The following is a 24,616-nucleotide window of genomic DNA, read 5'->3' as shown; positions in this document are numbered from 1 at the left end:
AACGTGCACGCTCGCCTGATTGGATAGTTAACTCGAGCCGTCATGTTGTGCTGTCCAATCGATGGAAGGAAAGGGCTTGTCAATTTGATTAACCCAGCCTTCACTGTATTTATCAATGCACATTTCAATGCAGAGCTCATCAATTCATGTCTTCTCATATTCATTTTATTCGTAGACATATTTTGATATATTGACATTTAATAAATTGACACGGCTGTGCAAGCTCTTTTCTTGACAGTTAAAGCGAGAAACTATTGGAAACGGATGTTTATTCAATTACTGTTGTAATGTCTATGACCCAAATAATCTGAATTTCTTAAGATTTTTTTTTTTTTTTTTTTTTTTACTGCGGAAGTACCGCCCTTCTGTTTCCGTTGAATTCACAACATCCAAGATGTCTGCCGCCATAGCTTCCCTCGCTTCGTACGGTAGCGATTCAGATTCCGAAAATGAGTCTGAATCCAATACCAGTCCCGAGAAAGTGGACCCGGACGCTACGGCCCATCTTAAACCTTTACAGTCTGGACCCACCATGTCTCTGGCTGTCCTCAACTCTGCCCCGGAGGTCGCCGTGAAGGTAAGCTAACCGGCTAGCTAGTGTTAGCTTATACGCTACAGACGACGTTGATTAGCCGCATTAGCTAAAATCAAAAAGAAACAGCTTCGATGGGATATGCAAGGCAGTCTTAGCAAGAAACATAGAAGGACCGATTGCGTAAATCGAGAAATATTTGTTTTGCAGCCTAGCTTTCCCTGTTGTTTTACTAAGTAACGTCAGTTGAGCTGACAGTGCTGACTGAGTTGCAGACAAGTTGATAATATCCATAAAGAGTCGATACGTCTTTAGGAGAGAGAGCGACCCGGCCCGCAAGCTCTTTTTTAAAGTTATTTGTCAGTAAAGTTGCTTGCTTCGCTGAACATAATATAGCTGCGACCTTTCAGGATTCACAAAAGTAGGATGGACGACTTTTCAGAGCGGCAAACAGCACACATTTGTGCACAGGTTATGAAGATAGCTAAACCCCCGCAGTCTCCTGGTTCTTTTGCCATCTTGGGGTTCAGTAGCGATCAAAAGTCGAGGTTTAATTGAAATGAAGTGCCAACTAAATGATTTATGTGTGGGCTTAAGCAGAAGATCCCAGACTTTCGCTAAAGGATCCATATACCAAGTATAAGCCTTGGCAGGTAGTAATGTCTCTTTTCAAGCGACAAAAACTATCCCAGGTTTAGAAAGTATTGTATGTGTGTCAGGTATGTGTAAGGAAACATTGGAAGCTAAATAAACGACTGGAATACACATGCAAGTACGATGACACATTAAAGTCAAGAGAGGATGATTTTCTAAGAGCTTAGCAAACCTACAATAATTATTGAATTTTAATTTATGCCAATAATCAGCAAAGGTGGTATTGTATTACTTGCTTAACAGTGAAAACTTGCTGCTTATGTTCCTCCTCACGTTAGGAAGCTGTTGAGACTGGCATACATCTGGACCCGTCATTGAAAGAAGTCAGCTACAACCCTACATTTGAAACAATGTTTGCACCCGAGGTATGTCTAAAAATCATCGGAAAAAATAATTTAATTTAACTTAATACATAAACTATGCTCAGTGCTTATGTTTTGATGTAGGGAGCAAGCAGCATAAGAAGTTCCTTATGAGGATCAACTGTGTATTTTTTATTTTTTTTGAAATGTCATTTGTATTGTCTCCTTTTAGTTTGGGCCAGTAAATCCATATAAGACCCAACAAATGGCTGCGCCCAGGAACATGTTATCAGGCTACGCAGAACCTGCTCATGTCAACGACTTCATGTTCGAACAACAAAGGAGGACTTTCTCCACCTTTGGTAAGCTAGTCTGTGGTATCTGTGATATGTTTAGGTGCTCCAACTGAACAGTTTTTGGGACTTTTTTGAAACAAACTACCCACTGGAGAGGGTCGCCAAGAACTACAAACCCTCAAGGGATTTTATATGTTAGCATTCTCGCAGCCAGGAATACTGAAGTGACATAAGCTCATGGTTAGTATACCAACATCATTTCTGCATCTGATACAACAAAATCGCGTTGTCTTTCATCCGTGGCATGTAGGTTTAATAAAGCCTGGATTTCGCTGTCAGCCCATTTGTTGGTGTTTTGTGTTCCATTTATAAAGGCTAACTTCTAAGAGCTGTTGTGTGCATGGCGGTCTTTTACACAAGGTTTTAAAAATTGTGGTTTCATTGGCTCATGTGTTAGCATACATTTAACGTCATTCAGAGTTCCTCTCCTGCTCCAAAAGTACCTTCCCTGAAGTAGGAGCTAAAAAAAGTCTCTCAAAATGTTATTCTTGGAGTTATTATCATTACCAGTTCATACAGTGCTTACACTAAAGAGCGAACTATGTCCTTGAACAGATCTTAGAATTTCCCCCAGATGGAAACCACATTTTAATTTTAATTAAAGCAGAAAATGTGTAGATGGGCTCCTTCTTAACTGTACTGTTTTTTTGAGTCATTAACAAACCCTTCATTCTGTCTACAGGCTATGCTTTAGATCCATCAATTGACACAAGCCAAGTATCTTCTAATAGCTACATTGGGGCAGTGGATGAGGCTGAGAAAAATAAAGGTAATCCCTTCATCATGGTGTCTGCCTGTATATAACTGTATTCAGCCACTTACATGTTATATGTAGTACATAATTGTATATGGCCTCCTTGGGCCATGGCCATATTCATCATATTATTTAATATACACTGAAGAAAAAATGAAAAATACCAAATTTCTAAAAGATCTTTTCCCTCTAGGCCTTACAGTGTTTGAGAGTGGATCTAAGAAGTCAGAGAAGAGGAAAAAAGTCAAAGGTGGAGACGCAGCAGAAATAGACAACTTCCTTGGACCATGGGCAAAATATGCAGATGAGAAAGATGTGGCCAAACCATCAGAGGTAATGCTGTGTTCATCATAAGATCTGGATTTTTGAATGTTTGAGGTTACTGTTTCCTTATAGAAGAAAGAGACTTTTCTCCTGTAATGAAGTAGCAAGGCCAGAAAGCAAAATATTGTCCATCTTTAAGCAATAATGATTCCCCGATGGCTCAGGGCTAAGTGAGAAATTGACTTTGGGCACTTGATCGTCCACAAGAAGTTGTTGTGGACTACTAGTTCTTACGTGGTGATTATCATGTTAAATTTGTCTCTTTGTTTTGCTATTAGCCCACTCTTGTCTCTATTGGGGTTTTGCTAACCAGTCACAACATCGCCTTAGAGTTATTCACAATTGTGTGCAGTGGCCATGACAGTGGATGAATGCATGCTTCTGTGTTATGAAAACAACTGTTTCCTTTGGCAGAAAATGATGCATCACTCCCAGCAATATTAAGTACTGTTTGTCAGTGCTTTCGGAGTATGTGGGATCAAGCTGGTTAATTTTTATGGCGTTGACAGTTACATCAAACACACATTGCGTTCCAGCGGCAAGAGCCAGCAGCATCTAGCCTGTGTGTTGGCAGCAACGCCTCATCAGCTCCGATTAATGTATTGACAAGACAGATGAATGGAGACTTACCAAGCTTGTGCCTTTTTCCTATTTCTGGTTACACTTTGAAAGGTTTTTTAGCAGTTGGTTACGATGGCGCACCCATGAATACAGCAGGTGCAGCAAGGTTTGATTTATATTTAAGGACTTTATATTCGTTCAAAACCACACTTTTGAAATCTATTTCTATAGTCAGGTATTGAGTTTTTAGATATGAAGCATATCAGAAACCTGGAATGTAACTCCCTCACTCAAATATTCATTCATTCAGTCACTCATTCACATACTCACAGTTAGTCTGTCTGAACCCCAGTGATAGCTGGAAAGCCTGAGTCTGTCTGTTGGGGTTGGGTGAAATTTTTATCCTCAAGTTTCTGATTTTATATTTTTCCTACTTATTTTACCTTTTTAATAAATGCTGGATACTTGACGCGGACCACCATGGATAGTGCTTCACATCAAAGCTTTACATTTGTTGCTTTGCTGAAATTTAACTATGCCAACACAAACCACACAAAGTTTAATTCATTCATTCATTCATTCATTTTCCAACCTGCTTATACTAGTTAGGGTCTCGGTGGGTGCTGGAGCCTGTCCCAGTGCTCATTGGGTGGAAGTTGGGGCAACACCCGGTACAGGCTGCCATGCAATCACAGGGCAGGCAAAGTTTAATTTGACCAAAGATTTAGGGCCCTATCTTGTGCCACCCGCTATCCGCTGCCACTACCCGCAAATTGCGGATTTAGGAACTTCCGCTATCCCTAAACGGTACCTTGCGCCACCCGCTACCCGCTATCCGTTATGCCGACTCCGTCATTTGCGCCTGGAGGTGTGTCCGTGGGCGTGTTTCATGCGCTATCCCTAAAGTTGCTATCTTGCGCACACACTTTAGGGATAGCGGGTGGTCAGGACCACCCGCTATCCCTAAAGTTTGGGCTGTTACGAGAGCGCGCCCAGGCGGCTTCAATGCGCGCCCCGACGGAGCCTCGCCACGCACACGGTCGGACTGATACCGGGACGCCGCCGGAATGGACTGAGTATATTACTCATATAGACTGTTTAGAGGAAAGACTGTTTTAATTGGACACTTACGCCAGCACGTTTTATTGTTTTATCATAAGCCAGCAGCTGTGCTATATTTTTATTTTAAATATTTTATTTGCCCAATCTACCTTGTCAATAAATTAGTTTACACATAGTTCCACCTCTGCCTCTTGTGTGTCTGTGGTGTGGCCCGGGGATTTTACTCAATCAGTACAACCTTGTGACACGTCCACTTGGACACATGTGGCTCCACCTCCCGAATTAACTCGCCTATAATATAATATATAATATGTATATAAAGCCAACTTGCTTTAGCCTCAGTAGAAGCCCTGAGAAAATCTACCTCCCTCTCTCCATCGCGGGATTAGGATTTAGGATAGCATCCTGCCCTTAAAGGCAATGGCACCTGGCACACTGATTGGTTTAACTGGCGTAACGCCCAAAACACGCCTATGCATAATATAGCGGGTAGCGCAGGTGTTTTGCGGATAGCGGGAGGTGCACAAGATAGCAACTTTTACGGGGGAACGCCTCTTCCTAAATCCTAAATCCGCAAATAGCGGGTTTAGGGAGTCTGGCGCAAGATAGGGCCCTTAATCTTTCATCTATGTCGGCACGGATTGATGAAAGAGTGTGTTAAAGTGGCATTTAAACTTGATTGGTTGCATTGCTTATTTTGATGATTTTGACCACCATAGCTTGGTAAATTTAGATTTTGACCACTGAAATCCATAGCCTTTACATAACAAGTCACATGGCTGCAGTTAGTTAAGAGTCGATCAAATATAAATTCTGCAATATTAATGTTGAGGATCTGGCTTGTGGTGGTTCACTTCGGACATGATTTTCTTGACAGGCAGTCAAGAGGCAGACAGTGGCGGGTTCAAAATATAAAGCCCAATTCACAAGTTCCATAACACGCCAAAACGAGGATCATTCAATGGCATAAATAACACGGCAATACTAAACATTGACTTACACAACAAGACACTGTTTTCATGATGTTTGTCTGTATTTATTTATTTAGTCTGTAAAACACATGAAAAATACAAGTACCGCTACAATGCATGAGGGGAAAGTTGAATTCCTACCTGTTGGTCTGACCAGGCAAGTGGTGAAAATGTTGAAGTTGAACTCAACTCCCTATTTGTTTTAAAAACAAAAAAATTAAAGAACTGCACAGAGACTGCTCCAGCTGGTGGGTTGGATAACAACACGGCTTCATTTTGCTCGGTTCATTTTCTCCACATTGCGTTGCTGCAGATGACAACTGTTTGATAAATCTTGAATTGTGATTGATTTACAGGAGGAGCAGAAGGAGCTGGATGAGATCACAGCCAAGAGGCAAAAGAAGGGGAGGAATGAGGAAGAGGCTCCAGCAGAAGAAAAGACCATTCTCCATGGTAACCTGGCACTCACTGCCTCAATTAGGCCTAGATATTGGAATGGATTTAAAAATTTCAATAATTTTAACACTCAGATCATATTTTGCATGGTGTGTTAAACAACAAGTGCGTTTGTTTTGCGGATTGCACAGCAAATGTGTGTCCAGTGATAGTGTAGTCTTTAAGACCAGGCCTTCTGGAGTCAGTAGTGCCCCTGCCAGTCTAGCGTCAAATCCCATTGGGGCCTTCTGAAAACTTGCCAGAGGAAATGGATTTTCCAGTCTCTCTCTCTCTCTCTTTTTTTTTTTTTTTTTTTAAAGAAAAATTTAGTCTAACTGAGCAGGATATTCACCATGTCTCTCTCTGTGTGATTCCTTCCCCAGTCAAAGACATGTACGACTACCAGGGCAGGTCCTACCTCCACGTTCCACAGGATGTGGGCATTAACCTGCGTTCTGCGGATGTCCCAGATAAGTGTTACCTGCCCAAGAAACAACTTCATGTCTGGTCTGGTCACACCAAGGTCAGTGGGAATGGAAAACAATTTGTTGGTCTATTTGCATGCTCTCTGTACTTGCCAGTTAAGATGTCTGCAGCTCTGTATCTCCCAGCTGGTAAGATGCTTTAGGCTGGCTCTGTTGGAGATGATAGATGCTAATGTTGCAGTATTTTTAATTTGAACACAGCCTGAGAAACAGGAGAGCAGTTTCAACTTATGTTTGTTTATACGTGTATGCACACAGAGAGAAAATTTCATTATGTAGTCCTCATAAGAATTTCACAGGCAGTCAGTAAAATCCTCCAGGGTGCTCTTGAGTAAACTGCTAACACAACCCTAGATGAGCAGCTTGTCCCCGACACATGATTACTCTGTTGTATTCAGAACAGCATCTTCATAATACAAATATAATAGGTAATGCCAGCCTCTTCTGAGTTATTCCAGGCATGATCTGATTTAAGCTTCAGATCTGCCAGTCTGCTTTAGGGAGGCAGGAATCACTCAAGTCATAAATTGGCTTCTATGCGTTTTGTGCGGCTGCAGCCACTACCTTCAGAGTCTGATTTGAAATACACAGAGGGATGAAAAGACAGTAAGCGAGTGGAAGTGTTGGTGTTAAGATAATGAATGGATGAGGGGAAGCCTCATGCAGTGTGACAGAAGTTTTCTGACTTTTTTTTCCTCCAAGAGAGCTTGGTAACTTGAAGAAAGTCATCAGAACCGAGAGAGCTGTCACAAAGGCAGCATTGCACTCATGCATAATTTCTACCTTGGTGGCTTTAGCATCCCTCTTCTATCTCAAGACAGATCTGCCTTATTAGCAATAGCACTGGCCATGTCTAATCAAAATCTAGAGCATGGACACGTGCATTTTGTATGGTAAAGAGAGGTGATGAGGTATTTATACCCACAATAAAATGTCAACACACTCCCTTATGTTAGGCTGAATACTAGACTGCTGCTGCTACTTAAAATGTGTCACATAATTCAAAAATGGTCACAGACATCAATAATAAAATGAAGTGTAACTACATCTGTCCATTTGCAGAGTCCAAGCCCATGGGCCAAATGCAGATCTATTCCAGCTGAGAATCCCCAAAGTCCTCAGATTGATATTATAGGGCATGACCAAAATGTAATGTGACACATTTTGGACACCCTTTGTTATGCATTTATGAAGTTTGGTTGTTCTTAAATGTCTAGGTTTAAGCATCTGCACTGTCAGCTTTATTTGCGTTTTGTGTTTTGTCCAAATCATCAGGTGTATCAGAAATCTGTGATGTGGGCATCTGAAATATGCCAGCTGTAAATTTAATGGAAATTGAGCGAACTTTGTGTGTGTATTACAGCCTAACAGATACAAGTGTCACAATGTGAAATATTCATAATTGAATGAAGGCCAGACAACTACACTGTGTAACATTTCTTATGAGTAAGTCAAACAGTTTGCATTTGCAAAAGTGTGTAAAATTGCTGTAATTTTGCAAGCACAGATGTGCTGTGTGGAAAATGTTATGGAGATTCAGTCAGCTTTCCAGGAGATGTAGAGAAAAATAGGATTTGCAAAAAAAGATATAAAATGATCACCGTGGAAATGAAAACAAGCATAGTATAGGATTTGTCTTGACCAAAGGAGTCTAAGGGGAAGGAAACAATTCTGTTGCTTGTTTTGCTTTCAATTTCTGAGCTCCACACATTTTAAAACTTAGAAGAAGCAGAAGAAAAATGCTATTAAACACAATATGGTTGGACCCATAATAACAACTTACATATGCATAATAGAGCGCTGTTGCTTGCTTTCTTTAAGATATGATATGGTTAATTAATTATTAATTCCCCCTGTGTGTCTTTATTTTTGCAGGGCGTCAGTGCTATTCGGCTCTTCCCCTCCTCTGGTCATCTTCTTCTCTCTTGCTCCATGGACTGTAAGATCAAGGTATGAAACACTACTGGATGCTCTTTAAAAAAACATGAAACTACCACAGAGATTTTCAACTGAATACACAAGAGTAATTTTTTTGTAAAGAAGCCTTTTGATCCTTTTACCATTGTGTAGAGAGAGAGGGTTGTTTGTGGTTTCACCTGTGAGTGTTCAGTGTTTGGGCCACTGCTTTGCTTCTTTGATGATGCGAAGCTAGTTTTTACTGTCCACTGAGCTTTTACCGTGCACTGTGTTGTAAAGTGTTAATAATGCATGACGGCAGATGACATGTATACTTGTCACAGAGGCAACATTGTAACTGTTTCCATGTCACAAAAATGAATTTTTGTCAGAAGGTTGCATATTATTTCAACTTTTGGCGGCTTTCATTTAGGAAATTTCCTTTATCCTTTCCATCTGTCTCAGCTCAGTTTGTCTTCCCTTCACCAGTTAAAGATGGTTTTCTCATCTTTTTGTATTGCTCGAGGCTTGGATAGAAAAAACACATCTCCTCGTTTTCCCTCCATCTCCAATCTTTTTTAGTTTCCTTGACTAATCGAAGCTGTCCTGCTGGTATTAGAGGAGAGCTGCTAATTTCAGTCAAAGAGCCTTACTGAGCCTCTTACCTGTAACTGTGACACAGGTCTAACTAACACCCTGCTGGTTTGAAGGAGGGGAAGCCTGACAAGTTTTAATGAGGTCTGTAGCGGCTTCTGATGCAGCCCTCACCTCTTAATATGAGCCGCGCGCTTGAAGGAGCTCTGTTGTCTGTGTGTTGATGGACACAGCGACTGTCTGTCAAACCCTGTCAGAAGAACATAGTGGTTTTGGCAGAATCCGTGTTCACTTTTCTTTCATCTTTCACTCTGTCTTTCTCTCTCTCTCTCTCTCTCTCTCTCTCTCTCTCTCTCTCTCTCTTTTCACAGCTGTGGGAAGTGTACAACGAGAGGAGGTGTATACGGACATTTATCGGTAAGCAAGCCGAGTCCTCATCAAACGTCACCAGTCCCCATTAAAAAAGAATCATTCTGTCTCTTCTTTCTGTCTCAGCACATTGAGGGATTAATGCAAATTCACTGATAGTCCAAGTTAAACGAATCACTAGGAAATTGCATCAGAGTGTTGTGAAATTCAGCACCGGAGCAAAACATTTTACCACCACTAACAGCTCATCAGTAAACACGCTGACGTGAAAAATGGTCAAGTTCTGAAATGCGGTCCGCCTGTAGGGAAATATACACAACAGCGGACAGAGTGTGGGCTCAGCGCTACTGCAGTGATAATGACACGGCTGCTGACCGTTGACGGGAGGTGTGGGGTTTATGTTTTTGGGTGCCGGGGTAATGCATGCAGGTCACTCTTCCCCGAGACAGCACACTGTCAGAATGGAGATTGTTTCCCTTCAGCTGTGGTTCTGCTTGTCAGCGCCTTCACATAGCATGTATAATTCAACAGCCCAGGGGCAAGGGGGGAAAGAGAGGTGTAGGGGCCAGGGAGGGCACGAGAGATGGAGGGGAAAGGGCGAGTGAATAGAAAGAGCACAGTTCAGGAGTGCATAAACTCAAAGGGAGAGAGTAAGTGACTGACTGAGGAGTTGGTGTGTGGGATTAGCAGCAGAACTACTGATTTTGTTAATTTTTCTCTTTAATCATCAGAGTGGTTTTGAAGTACAAAGCAATGCACTACAGTGCACATTAGGTTTTCATGTTGTTGTAGCCATTTTGCTTTCAGCTCCATCACTGTGCTATCTAGTAAATTTATCATTTTCCACATTAAAATAAGGATGTTTTTAACATGCAGCTGCTGTTAATTTCTAACAAGAGTTTACCTTTTTCCTGCCATTTCCCTCTTTTTCTTTTCTTATCTTTTTTCTTTAATTCCTGCATGCAAAACCTTCTTTGCTATTGCTTGTAAGAGGTTTGAGAGACATTTGTTATTAATGCCATCTTTAATGGCAACTTAATATTCAATTCATTATGCTGTTGTATGTTTTCTGTAATGAACCGTCCGCTGTAATGGCAGAACACACAGTGTCATTGTTGTCTTGTGCTGGGAGTTTGTCAGAATCACTGTGCAAGAAGGAGCAGTTAAGAATACATTAAGTTGGAGGGCTGTGCATGGATGGGTATGAATATCATTATGTGTGAATTTTCATGTTTGGATGCAGCAGTCTGGAAGGGAGGGTGTATTTGATTTTGTGTGTGCCCTCTTTTCTGTGTGTGTGTGTGTGTGTGTGTGTGTGTGTGTGTGTGTTCATGCTCACATAGTCGCACCATCAAGGCTTTCTGCAGCAGCGGCATTGCCTTTGGTCTGCCAGCAAGCCCTGTTAGAGCAGGCGAGCAGGCAGGCGCTTAGCCTCAGCGGGCTCTGTTATCGCTGTGGAAACTGCGTAGCCCCGATAAAAGCCAGTTTTAACAAGGGAGGTGTCTGAGTGCACCGAGCCCACAGGGACCTCGCATCACCTAGACTGTTTTGAGAGAGAGCCAGAGGGATGCATAGATCGGGATTAGGGAGAGAATAAGGGAAGGTGGAGAAAGGCAGAAAACACAGATGGGAGCCAACTCTCTCTGTATTTTTCTCTCTCCTCCTCCTCTCTTTTCTCCAAGCTTATATAAAGATCCCTTTCCTGTCATCTCCTTCAGCTCACTTCATTTCTCTTACTCAACAGCCCTCATTTTCCTTGACCAGATTTCATATTCCTCAAATGAATTGGGTATCAAAGGCAAGCAGTTGGGTGAGACTGTGTAACAAGACTGGGGAACATATGCAGTTGAATTTTCCCCAGCCTAGATGTATGTATTTGTTTATAAAATATGTGTAATTTCCCTCGCTTCACTTCAGGCCACAGTAAAGCAGTACGAGATATTTGCTTCAACAACAGCGGGAACCAGTTCCTCAGCGCTGCCTACGACCGTTACCTCAAACTCTGGGACTCTGAGACAGGTAGGTTTCACCGCTCTTAATGTCACAGTCAGACTGTTGAAACAAATTTCAGGCCCAAAATAAATGAGTCAAGGGAGGGCTAGACCACCTGAATGTCTGATCTCTGAATACCTTTTGAGAACGCACAGAGAAAAACCTTGTCACCAAATGATTTCTGCAAGGTCAGATAAGAAGGCATATAATGGGATAATACTGTTCGAAAGTGTGCAGGTTTTACCAGAATAAACACAAAATATAGCCACCTGCACACAACCACGGTGTCTTAGCAAAAGGAATCAGGATCACAGGGGTGAACACCCAAAATTGCTCTGCTATTCCATGTTACTAATCATGTCACTTTGAAAGTTGCATGTTGTATGAGGTGGAAAGGGGGGTTATTCCAATCTGCGATGGTATTGGTTGAAATATATATGCCCATCTTTGCGTGCCATTAAATGACCGCCAAAGATTTGCTCTGTTTATATACACTTATGGTATCGAGAACTGGCTAACAAGGCAAAAAGGTCTTTTTTCAGTGGAAGAAGGTAGATTAGAATCAGTAGAGCCACAGTTTGGCTCTTGACAGGTGGCTGTGGCAGTCAGTACTTTTACAGTTTAACAGAAAACATGACAGCAGCATCAAATGGTCCATCACATCTCGAGCTTAATCCCAATTCACCTAAACTGGTTGACAAAACAGGTGCTAGGATTAAAATACGGAATTGTTGTGCCTGCAACTAAATGACACCCAACCAAGTCAAAGTTTACCAACACATTACTTGATAGTTTTTCTTGTTTTTCTGTGGTATTGAATTTTTTTAGATATTGAAATTGTATATTGTGATACTGTGATAATGCTTAAAATATAGTTACTTTTAGAATCTGGGCAGGTTTTGCAGTTCAGCATAATTTCTGCTCAATTTTGGCTCATAAATCTGTCTCTGCATGTAACCATAATTCAAAGACGGATTCATCAGTGATCCCTTGTATGTATATGGATGTTTGCCAAGGGCCTCTGTTATCACTAGTGTCACAAGGTTCGCTGTTATTTTTCCCCTGTTACCCTTTCATGTTATCTCTCACCCCCTCACCTAGAGCTGGGCAGTAACTGAATTTCAAATGGACACTGGACTTTTTTTTTTTTTTTTTTGTAGCAATTCTACACATGTCTGTGATTTCTGTTACAAGTCTACACCTGTGTCACCATCCTCACAGTCTCCTTTAGGGTTTTACCTACTGTATTAGTCTACAAGGTCAGGCCACTTAACTATAACACAGTGAGCTTTAACAGCAGTGAGCATTGGTTAGGAGGCACAGGAATGCAACAATATGAGCACAATGTTTGGTTGTTTTGGTGGTTACATTTGGAGATGTGCAATTTTTAATTTGAATCTAATTATGTTGCTGACATGGCTTTTAGTGAATTTGTTGACAATATTTTTATTTGTTTTCTATGCAGTACTAAGGACTCACCTAATAATTGAACTTATGCATGAAAACTGCTTTTATTTTATTACACACACAAGCACTGAATGTTATTGTTATTTTTTAATAACTGTATACTCAACTTCTTCCACTACAAATTGCTACAATAACATCATTAAGGCACCTTGGTCAAGTTATTGTGAATATTATTTCTGGCCGTGCTGCCCAGCTCTGCCCTTACCATGATTGTAGTGTGCCATTCCAGCAGAGGGCAGAAGAGAGTGTGCTCACCCACTTGTTGCTAGCAGGGCTCCCTTTGAAGCGTTAACTTGGCACTTGTTGATTCATGAAAAGAGCTGCCTTACTTATCTTATGGGTCATTGTGGTGACTGAGTTTGGTTTAAACTGGTTCAAATTTCACTGAGAGTTGTTTCTGTACTTGTGTTGTACAATGATGCTTGGAGTAATTTTAGTTTTGACTCCTTATCTGTCCCAGTTATGATTCAGGAGCTGGGTTAGTTTGGTTAATCAATCAGCTGTGTTTCTTATGTTATAGTGAGAATGTTGGCTAAATCATACAGTTATTTAAAGTTTACTTTTTCCTCTGCTAGTGGTGATAACGTTGTCCCTGTGGTGATTCACCCCTGCTGAATGAATACAGAGGAAACACTGTGTTTACTGTGTCATAGCTGAGCTGTAGCTGTCTGCAGGGATAGAGCCGGCAGAGTTGCAGAAAATGCCCTTTACTTTTAAACAACTTTAGCACACATGTCTGCAAAGCCACTACGGATTGTTCTAGAGCCCTGACTTTAAAATTTGCCTCGCTCCACAGGCCAGTGCATCTCCCGCTTCACCAACAGGAAGGTCCCGTACTGCGTCAAGTTCAACCCAGATGACGACAAGCAGAACCTCTTTGTGGCTGGCATGTCAGACAAGAAGATTGTTCAGGTAAAGTCAGTGTTTGCTGCATTGCGAACCGCTACCAATGCTTAATTCAAGCCCTTTCAGCACCCCACCTTGGTTTCCTAGTCAACCAGGCAGATGCACATATGCCTCTTCACATGAACGCACACATACGCCCCTGTGCCCACAGGAGTATGAAATACATTGTCTCATCTTAAGACCTAGTGTGTGTGTGTAGTTGGCGTGTCATTATCAGTTTCGGCTCCAAACGGCTTCATAAGTGTAAAGGGGTCACCCGCTAATTTGTGACCTGTGTAGGTGTGATGACACAGGACATGCGCTACAGGACCTCTGTTAATGTAAACAGTGTCACGTGTCTTTTAGGTGGGTAGTTGGTGGAAAAAGAAAAATCTGTAAAACCTGCTTGCATGCGGTATAAAACTGGTAGAAGTTGGTATAAAGGTTGTATATGATGTAAAACTTTATCTCCTTAATAGCAGTCACAATATCAAAAATAAAAAGCAGGGTTATCATTAAATCATGCAGCCCTCTTCTGAGTTTGAGAACAGATGGCTCCTCTTGAGAACAGCCAAAGGGTGTGATTTTAAAAAATAAAAAAAGAGCATGAATAGATTTGACTGTTTGGACTGAAATGCATCCTGTTGACGGTTGCCTCAAGGTCTGTTCTACTTGGGTGTCCCCTCCTTTACATTTTATTCATGGATAATGTTTTTCTAAAAAAAATTATAATAATGTCTAAATGTTGAAGACTGGCGCCTACTTGATAGCTGATTAGTGTAACTGTTATCACTGCTGTTGAGTCATTTCACTGCATCAGCACAGTTAAACTGCTGTCAGTAAGTAAATCCCACAGTAGTGGTGTCTTTTTTTTGTTCTTTGGCTAAAGTGAGAGAAGTTGGATTCATTCTGCTAATCAGCATTGCGCAGGAGAAGTCAGGACATGCCTGAATTGAAACTGCTCTTCTTTGGTTTTGTTAATCCATTTCAATAATCCACCGTTTTTTGTTGCGGCTCATGGGAGATAAATGTGTCTTTGTCTCTCTCTCTGTCAGTGGGACATCAGGACAGGCGAGGTGGTTCAGGAGTACGACCGTCACCTGGGTGCTGTGAACACCATCACCTTTGTGGATGAGAACCGGCGCTTTGTCAGCACGTCAGACGACAAGAGTCTCAGAGTGTGGGAGTGGTGAGTCCTCAAAACGCTGTCCTAACAGCCTGAAATAATAGTGCAGTATTAGTAGTTTGAGCACTGTTTTTGTAAGTGTGACTTACAGCTACTGTCCACATGCCCTCAACTCCCAATACTCAGTGGTCAACAATGGAAGGCTACGACTGCACTTGGCAGTGGCTAGAATAAACTCATGAGTGTACTATTCAAGCTCACCCACCCTTCCTTAAATAAATATTTAAGAGAACATAAGACCAGTGAAGAGTGATGCCAGAAGCACATTACACGACCATATGTTATGGGACATCTCGTATTTGCCGAGCAACCAAATCTCATCTTACATCATAATAGTTTATACACGTAAAACAGGAGATGACAAGCTGTTGAAGCCTCTGTGTTGTGGCCTTGCATGACTAGAGCCTACAAGACAGAAAACAAAATGGGTCATTAGCATAGACAACATCAGTAATAGATCACCTGGCTGCTATCATTTTTTTTTCTTATGTGTATGTGCAGAGGAAAAGAATACAATGACACTGACTAAGGTTTGGGTGCATATGTGGTTGGGTCAGTCGGGTTCCCAAAACTGCACTCATGCCCAGTTGCCTGCTCTGTTTGCCTGTTGGTCTGTCTGCTTGCACTGGATAGTGACAGTCTATCCTGCTGTCTAACTGACCAGTTTGACAAAGTGGCTCTTTGTTCTCTCTCAAACTGCAAGAGCGATGACAAAAATATCACACATGTTTGAAAATGATCAGGATGTGGTGTGCTGACCATCTCACACTATACAGGCAAAGACAAAAAAAATCAGCATCTATGGCATATTCATATTTGTAACACTTACAAATTCCTCTGTCAAACAGCTGTATTGGTTCAGTTTTCTTACCAAAAACTACATTTTGCATTATTACATTTGAACACATCAGGGTAAGATAATAATGCACCTTTCCCTAATGCTCGTTTTTACTTAATAGACCTTGAACCTGTCATAATGTAACTCGATGCAACCTCGCAATAACAAGGAGCCAACAGCAGTGTGGATACGGTTGCAGCTCAGTCTTGGGAAACTGTGACCCTTTTTCAGTCTTTAACATTTCAGAATCATATTTCTCATGGGTCTCACACCTCAGTCAGCTAAGGGGATAGCCAGTGATTACTGAAGGATAAGACATACTTTCTGCGCTCCGCGTCTGCAGACAGCTGCAGACTTGCACCGGTCATGCTCATGCGCACACGGTTCCATTCATACATGGAATGAAATGCATGTGCATTTCTTGATTCACACTCCATTCTAGTTGGTGGCGGTATTTGTTTGCCAGCTGGCATTAAAAAAAAATAAACAAGAAGAACAAGTTTGTTTTGGTTGAACAACAATTTAAAAAAAAAAAGGCAAAGAGAGAAAGTATAATGTCATACCGCTTAACGAGAATAGGACCACGGACAGGGAATACAGTACATTGGTGCCTCTCATCTCAAACAAACATCTGGAGCATGCACAGTCGGTGCACTTGCTATGCATACAGTTGTGTGGCCACAACGTTTGGGCTGCATACGGACGTCTACATAGGGTCCACACAGTGGCTGTGTTTGAAGAGGCAGCTTTACAGCCTTGTTGTGGTGCATTTCAGCAACCTCAGCTTTGTCTGTCATTGATGCACAGTGAGACTGAGGCCAAACAGTTGAACTACAAACAAAAGTGCATTGTGCTTTGATGCTGCTCAGTGCTTCTTTCCTCAGTGTCTTTAACAAGAAGGGTAGACATCGTTAAATGTATCAACAAACCTTCAGCCGACCCTCTCTTGCACAGAGGTCGCCCAGCTGTGCTGCTAATCTGCTCTGAGTCATAGCCTTCGCCACGCTTTGCCTGCTGTACATGGCTCTCTTACACTGGGACTAGCCTCCCCCCTTTTTTCCAGCTAACATTTTGCATCAATAACCCTGTGATCCCAACACCCTTGCCAAGAGATATCTGAATAAATAATAAGGATTCTGCAATGGTTCCACAAATTAAATTAAGTGGAATAGGAGATGTGCTGGGCTGACTGGCAGGTCAGATGAAGTTTAAAAATACTACTTTCCTTTTAAAATCTCACCTCATTTTCTTCTCTGCATGCGCCACAGTCGTAGAGATGAGAGTCCACATTTTCTTGTTATCGCACTTTTTCATTCAGTTGAGTTTGCTGGTGTTTTATACTATTTTTTGCCCCCGTTCGTTTATTTATTTATTTTAAATTGTTGTGTCATCTCCTGTCCTCTATGTCTGTGCTGTGTGCCCAATCAATGGAGCCCACCTAGCACACTTTGCAAATTGGCCAAAGCTGCCTGTGGTGATAAACAAACTCTGGTGTTTGCTGCCCAAAGATGATAAATATTTAAAAACCTGCTGATAAAAGAAGCTTCTTGTGGATTCTTAGAAGGGAGCACCATTTGTGTAGATTATTTTTTTCCTCTTAGTGCTGCTCAGTTCTTCTTCTATGACACGGTGACCATGGATAACCAGTGAGGGGAAAAAAATAAATCCCTCCTTCTGTGCATGGCGCTGTTAGCCTAAGATAGATGAAGAGATGGAATAATATGTTCATATAATGTTGCAGAGCAAAAAAAAAAAAAACAGTATTCCAGCAGTCTGCTTTGTACATTTGTTAAGGAGCGGGTGGGGTGGTTCCCATGGGCTATGTGCAGCGTGAGAGCGAGTGGGAGAGGGGTGCAATGGGCCGACAAGAGGCTTTACTGTCCCCTTCTCTCCCATGGATACCACCTGACTCTTGGCTTGTGTCCTTCTCCGTTTCCCTCACTCTCACCCCCCTCGTGAGAGCTGCTGCACCACAGCATTTAGCTGAATTTACCATAACGCCTCGAATGTATTTCTCATATCATATGGAGACTTTCAAAGAGATACAAGGAGAGAAAGGATGGTGAGAAAAGATAGTGAGGGAGCAAATCTTGAAGTCAGCCACATCATGGTGCGAACGCCTACACATAATTGAAATTCTATCCTCATTTTCTCTCTCTCTCTCACACTCACACACACATGCACACACACAGAGTTTTCGGGGCGACTACTTTATCTGTTGCAGAGGTTTATCATCAGGGAACGGAGAGTCAGAGGATGCGTTGGAGGAGGATTACAATCAATATAAAAAACGCTGCTCCGTGCCCGTAAGGAGAATTAGCTCTTCATTATGAAGATGACGTTCAGAGAGAGAGGAAACTGGTCTTGGAGAAGTTGGGGTGATGATGGATGGAGAAACAGAGCAGATGAAAAGATGGCAGAGGATATGAATCAGTTGAAAATCAGCATCACAGTATGGAAAGTGAACAATGATCCCATCCAAGTACTCAGGTTCCCTCCGTCGGGCTGCCCTCTGAAAGTCAACAAGTCCAATCATTAGTCATAGACTGAGGTAGATGACAACGACGAGTCGACTAGTCACATTGAAAGACTGAATCAGAGTTGACTCTGGAAATTAGGAGTCAGGTACAGTCCAAGTAATTTCCAGCTAATAACAAGGAAGGTATTCCCTATCTCAGAAAAGACTGCCCACACTAAAATTTTCATCAAAACATGCTCTAAATGCCTAATTGATGCTAATAGGCATACTAGAGCAGAACGGTGGCATCATTTGAATGCACAAACTTACAGTTACTTTAGCACTGTTGTTTATTAATAATTATGGTTTATACAAGCCAGCTACCCTCCCATTTTTCCAATTATTTCCGAACTCCAAATAACAACAGTGGAGGGATTGTCAGTTCCTGCTTGTGACAGACTCTGTACTGGCTTAACTTCAGTCTTGCTGCAAACATTGTGCCTTACTATGGAAAGTGCATTTGTATGAAAATACAGATTTTATTTTCCTTCCCAAAACCCTTATGTTTGAATGATGTGGTGCACAACCAAGAACAATAAATCATCTACTTTTCATAAACATTCCTAACTCAGATTTTTTTTTTCAAATGCCTCTCTTTTCGTCTTCTCCAAAAAGTCATCCTCACTCTCCAGATTCCTCTCCAAACAAGAAACATTCACATCAGTTATTTCTGGAGCTCAGAAGGAGAGATCTCATGCTTTGTTTTGTTTTCATAGTTTAGCTTGGCTTGTCTGCAGACATTGGCTCTGACAAACCCAGAGGCCTCTTTTAATGTTTGTGTGTGTGTGTGTGTGCATGTGTGCGCGCGTTTCATGTTCTGCTCATCGCTTTAGTTCTTCAAAGTCCATTTTTGGTGTGATGCCTGTGTGGAGATGGTGCGATCACTTTGCCCCAGCTGTTAGTCATCACACACAGAGACAGAGACGTGGCCTCAGTTGAGGCAGCTAGCAGCAGAGCGGAGCTGCTGTCTGTGGTACATTGGGGCATTTGATACACACACTCACTCACAAAGTAAGACAAACAAACACATTAGTCACACTCATGCACTTAATCTGCACCAAGTCCCACAGGTCATTGTCACGCACACATAAATCGCCATGCCCATCATCCTGCCATGTGTGCACACACCTCAGTGTAGATTAAGGCTAAATAATGTGGTAAAAACCTATTAGATTGTAATTATTTCAACAGATATTTTGATTTGATTCACGAGTTATGTGAGAATAATAACTTTTTGCATCCCTTTTTTTTGTAATTTTTACTGGAAAAGAAATAAAATGGTGGTGATGTGATTTTTGCTTGAATCTGTACCAAACCAAGATGTTTCCTTATATCTGGAGAGTACAATTTGTAGGCCAGGACATCTCTGTGGCACCATGATTCTTCATTTATCATAGTTATTCATCAAAAAATTTACCTTTATCAAGAAATTGCAGCTCTTGTGATTTTGACATTGCATTTGTCCATATAGTGATAATACTTGCTGGTAAATTTTCAGTAGCATTTCAGTATTTAAATGTAATTGTTCATCCCCACTGTAGATTTGGCTGATCGTGTGCAAACCGGCAAAAATCAGATAGCTTAGTATCATTTATCTTCCAGAGTAGCGAGAGCAGAGAAAACTACAAGGGGGGCGTACAAGCATAAGGATGAAATTGATGAATAATTGGGTGCTCATGCTGGTATAGATGGTGCTGCAGCATTAAAATCAACATGTTTGAGATTGTGTGTATGAATTATTTACATAGCTGTGATGGTGATACAGTCAGCTCAGGAATGAACTGACTGTAATGAACTGTAATGAACTGACTGTTCTCCTAGTATCTATTTTCCTAAGGTCGTTTTCTCAACTAGTGCTTAACCTATCTTCAAGTGTGCTCACCATGTTCTGTGTGTTTTTTTTTTTTCAGGGACATCCCTGTGGACTTCAAGTACATCGCTGAGCCCAGCATGCACTCCATGCCGGCTGTTACACTCTCTCCCAACGGTGAGTAACAATATCAGCAAAACACACTGTAATACAGAGGACACTGGAGAGCATAAACCTACAGTGCCACAGTGAACAAGATGCATGCCTCCCAGCACTGGTCATTGTTGAGAAGCCTAAGAACGAGGCTGGCTGAGTTTAGTTTTATTTGTTCTGTTTTTTTTATTTGTGGGGTAAATTCATAAGCACACTACAACATGTGTGACACAACATGTGTGAGAGATTAGTTTAGTTCAAGAATCAAATGAGCCCTCTTGCACAAAGCTGAATAGATGTGTTCAGTAGCTAATAATGTTAAGGGCTGGTCACATAAGGGCTACAAAAAGCCTCTCCGGTGATTTAAGCCTAACCCTGCAAGACATTCAGAATATTTTTGCCTCTTTTAGCACATTCATATCTCGCCTTTGCGTCAAGTTCATCTTAATTGAACTTTTGACTGAAATTTTAAATTTTGCGTTCCTGAGCTCACGTTGGATATTTGTCGCTGCTGGACGCCCCATTTCAGCACCCATCAGTGCATTGCTGCCATCTTTTGCCGCACTGCAGTGGCCCATGAGTTTGGAAGGCAAAACAGGTCAAAAATACGTGAAACAAGGCTTGGATCAACGCAGCGTTTGTGCGCAATCAACACATTTGTGCATTGTTACCCTGTTGTTTGTTCGTTTTTATGTGTAACAACATGTTGTGCAGTGTGTTATTTGAGACATCCTTTTCATGCAGTCTTGAGCTGTTTGGCCATTTTGTCCTATTTGAATCATTCTAAGGTGACCTGTGAGCTGCAGCTAACATGTACAGTACGTAAGTCACCGAATATGTCCAAGAAAAATCCTTGAGTATGTTTTCCTACGGGTTTGAATCCTGTGTAAAACTCACCTGCCCTGACCTCCATTTCCTTCCCCCACTCCGTACTTGATTCCTCCTTCCTTTCTGCTCTCCCGCTCTAGTCTTCCTTGCCTTGGGCAGTGCTCGTATTTGTTCCAACATGGTTTGTTTCTCTTCAGGGTGTGAATAATGAATGTGTTCACAGTGGGAGGCCATTCGGTTTCCTCTCATGCCTAAATGGCACCTCTCCTACTGGCACCACATCCAGAGCATCTATCATTTCTCTTTTTTTCCTTGTCCCTTCCTACCTTAACAATAGAGACCACACTAGATATAGAAAATAGAAATCACACTGTCTTTTTCATTTTATGTTTTGGATGAGAGCCTGTAAGAATGAAATACATACACCCCGACACTGGATCTCTTTCTCATGCACAGGCAGAGTCTTTCAGCCACATTAATAATTTCCATCATGTTTCTTTTCAAGGAGTGCAGTGATTTGTGAAATGCTTTGACACTGAAGCACTGTTCCTTCACTGTGTTGTGATTTTAAGACTGGAGGTTGTCAGAAGCTGAAATACTCTGTCAAGTAGATTCCAAGTGAGCAATAGCCAATCAAGACTTCCTCTCATTTTTGTTAAATTGCCTCAGTCTTTCCTATTTAATGGTGTCAGAATGATGTCAGTACCCTTTTGGGGGGCTGTATAGTCCCCACATACACAAATGACCAATTCTTTGTGTTGTTTTTGTTTTTTAAATTTTCTTCCTAAAAAGCCCATCGAGCCATTTTTCCTGATTAATGTGTGTTTAATGGGCATCTTTTTAAAATTTCAGTTCGAAGCTATGCACCACTTAATCAAGTGCATTGTGGCTCATGAATATGCATGAATCATCTCCCTCAAGCAATATTCTACCAAATGCCACATCCCTGTTGTTCCTAGCATTTTACTCCAACTGATGTCTCACTAGATCAGAGTTTTATGAGAGCGGTAGCCCACACAAGTATGACAATGCAGGATCATGTTGCCACACCAAAACTACTGCAGTCTACTTGTTAATGACACAAACTGCCAAGTGAATCATCTGTTTTTACATGTTTGCCTTGCCATTGTATTCTGTAAAATTTGGATGTTTTCATGATGATCATGTGAAGAGCCACCAGCACATGCTGCTATCCTGTATCAACCGTAATTCTCAATACTGTACTTAAAATAGAGATATCTTTGTGAGACTAGGTTTTGTGTAACACGTTGGATGTTATAATATCATGATGTGGCATAAGTGTTGTCTTTTCCTGGTTTTAAAGGCTGCATTACAGTAAATGGAGGCAGCTTTCTGAACTGAGATTGGTCCAGCTATTCTTCCGTCTTCCTCTACCTGCATGGTCATCATGTCCACATTAATGATGACTGTTTATCAAAAACTCCCTCTATCTAAATATCTTACAAGAGTACCAGTAGTCATCCCTACAATATGAACATGAGCTCAGTATTGAGGCATTAGGTCAAATATATCATATTTTATTTTGTCCATATTACCCAGCCCTAACCAAAACACTTCAGTAGGAGCTTTGGTATCACAGGTAATTTAAAGGATTTATATTCCTGCACGATCGCAGGATTGGTGTACTGTGCAGCTCTGCATGAGGTTGATGTTAACTTCATGATGTCTGCCTTTGTCCAACCCCAGGTAAATGGCTAGCCTGTCAGTCCATGGACAACCAGATCCTGATCTTTGGGGCCCAAAACCGCTTCCGACTGAACAAGAAGAAAATCTTCAAGGGCCACATGGTGGCTGGCTATGCCTGCCAAGTGGACTTCTCCCCAGACATGAGGTAGGATTCCACTCTCATACTCAATTTCCTGTGTCCGATTTCAGAAGGGAAACAAACTGTTATTTTATGTAAGCCAGACCTCAGGTCAGAAGATTTTAAGTGAGGACTTTTATAGTTCCTTGATAGATTATTTGATTGTGGAAAAAACACAAACTTAAGTCTGTGATAGGGAGATACATGAAACTGTACCACATCAAGTTGTGATAAAACAACATAAATCAACAAAAATATGAGTTAATATAACAGTAAAAATGCAAATTATTTGCTGAAACATTCTTGGATTCAGTTTTAGTGTGGAAGTGGGGGGCAGTTATTTAGAAAAATGGGTCCGTACACACACATACTGTGCTGTCTGTTCCCAAGTACAAACTCCTTAGATGCTGCAGACTGCCTCTTTCATTTCCTCCCAGGATTTCTCTTCCCATTGTTTCCACAGCATGTCAGATCCAGAAAGCATTATTAAGTTATTGTTGGTGGACAAAACATACATGGTGAACTTGGGAACACGCAAAGCTTATTAAGGAAAGTATGCCAGTGAAATAAATAATAAAGTAAATAATAATAAAGTTTTGAGTCCTTCATCTGTCAGGAAAACACATTGGAAATGTCTTGATAAGAGGAAAGAGGCAATAAAACCAAAGCAAAGGGATTACAGTTATTTAAATTATTATCATGTACATTGATTTGCCTCGCTAATTCTGGGGACAAGACATATTGATACACCCAGAGAGTAATGATTGACTTTCCTTGTAGTGCTCAATACATTTAGGTACAGATGAACACATTCAGGTGCAAATGCCTCAACTTGCCTTATTTCCTCTGTGTTTTATTCCCTCCTCTAAACTGAGTCCAGCTGATAGAGAGCTGTTGAACAGACTCTTCTTAGCACCTTGTGTGCCTCACCAGGAGAGCTAACTGGGGCAGTCTGACACCCTAATTTTAGCCAAAACACGAATTACAACCTCCTCCTCCTTCCCATTTCTCACCTCCCATCACCCATGTCTATCAGCAGGTGCCCTAATGTCCTTTCAGTAACCATGGCAACACTGCAACCCCTGCCTAGATTCGAGACCCAAATTTAGAGTCCCACCTTCTAGCAGGTGACATGGAAACCGGAGTCCTAACCCCTCTATCTTTGTGAATCTCCGTTTGGTTGCCTGTTTCTTGTCTGCAGCTATGTGGTATCTGGAGATGCGGACGGGAAGCTGAACATCTGGGATTGGAAGACCACCAAGCTCTACCACAGGATCAAGGCTCACGACAAGGTGTGCATCAGTGCCCTGTGGCACCCGCACGAGACCTCCAAGGTCATCACCTGCGGCTGGGATGGACAGATCAAACTCTGGGATTAGACCTGTCCCGGTCAAGACAAACAGCGGACGGTTTTCCCATGGATTTTGTGGTATAACAGTGAAAGCCACAGGGCTGGTATCCAGTCTTATTGTAGCAGAGTATTTTTGTACACCTTGAAGAGAACTGGTTATGAGTATTCATGTATCATCTGTACAAAGATAAACACACACATGTTTGAAAGTTGTTCCTACTGCAAAAAGGTATATCACAGGGTTAACTTGCCATATTTTAATCTTTGGTTGTTTTAATTTGTCATGTCAGTTGTGTCGTATTAATTTTTTTTAATGAATGGAAAAAAAACATTCTTCACTTTTGATTATGTGGCTATGCCTTTGTGGAAATAAACATTTTGTACATTTTGCCTGTCAAGAAAAGTGGTGTTTCTTTCTTAAAAATCTCAAACTTCTTTTCTTGCTCCATCGTTAGTTGTAGGGTCAAG

The 24,616-nt window shown here is 41.5% G+C and overlaps 1 protein-coding gene across 1 annotated transcript; it reads left to right on the top strand.

Moving 5' to 3' along the window:
* The first annotated feature begins 363 nt into the window (after nucleotides 1-363).
* cdc40 (cell division cycle 40 homolog (S. cerevisiae)) lies at nucleotides 364-24,561 on the top strand. The gene is made up of 15 exons (XM_030047498.1): nucleotides 364-577; nucleotides 1,465-1,551; nucleotides 1,721-1,850; nucleotides 2,527-2,613; nucleotides 2,792-2,931; nucleotides 5,873-5,969; nucleotides 6,335-6,474; nucleotides 8,312-8,386; nucleotides 9,298-9,343; nucleotides 11,213-11,314; nucleotides 13,551-13,666; nucleotides 14,695-14,828; nucleotides 20,092-20,168; nucleotides 22,680-22,824; nucleotides 23,999-24,561. The coding sequence occupies exons 1-15, from the start codon at nucleotides 395-397 to the stop codon at nucleotides 24,174-24,176; spliced, it is 1,737 nt and encodes a 578-aa protein (XP_029903358.1). The 5' UTR covers nucleotides 364-394; the 3' UTR covers nucleotides 24,177-24,561.
* Nucleotides 24,562-24,616: the final 55 nt, after the last annotated feature.

Source organism: Myripristis murdjan, chromosome 24 (genome assembly GCF_902150065.1).
Source record: "Myripristis murdjan chromosome 24, fMyrMur1.1, whole genome shotgun sequence".
NCBI classification, from domain to species: domain Eukaryota; kingdom Metazoa; phylum Chordata; class Actinopteri; order Holocentriformes; family Holocentridae; genus Myripristis; species Myripristis murdjan.
The sequence above is the reverse complement of the archived record's forward strand: the minus strand, read 5'-3'. Positions and strand labels throughout refer to the sequence as shown.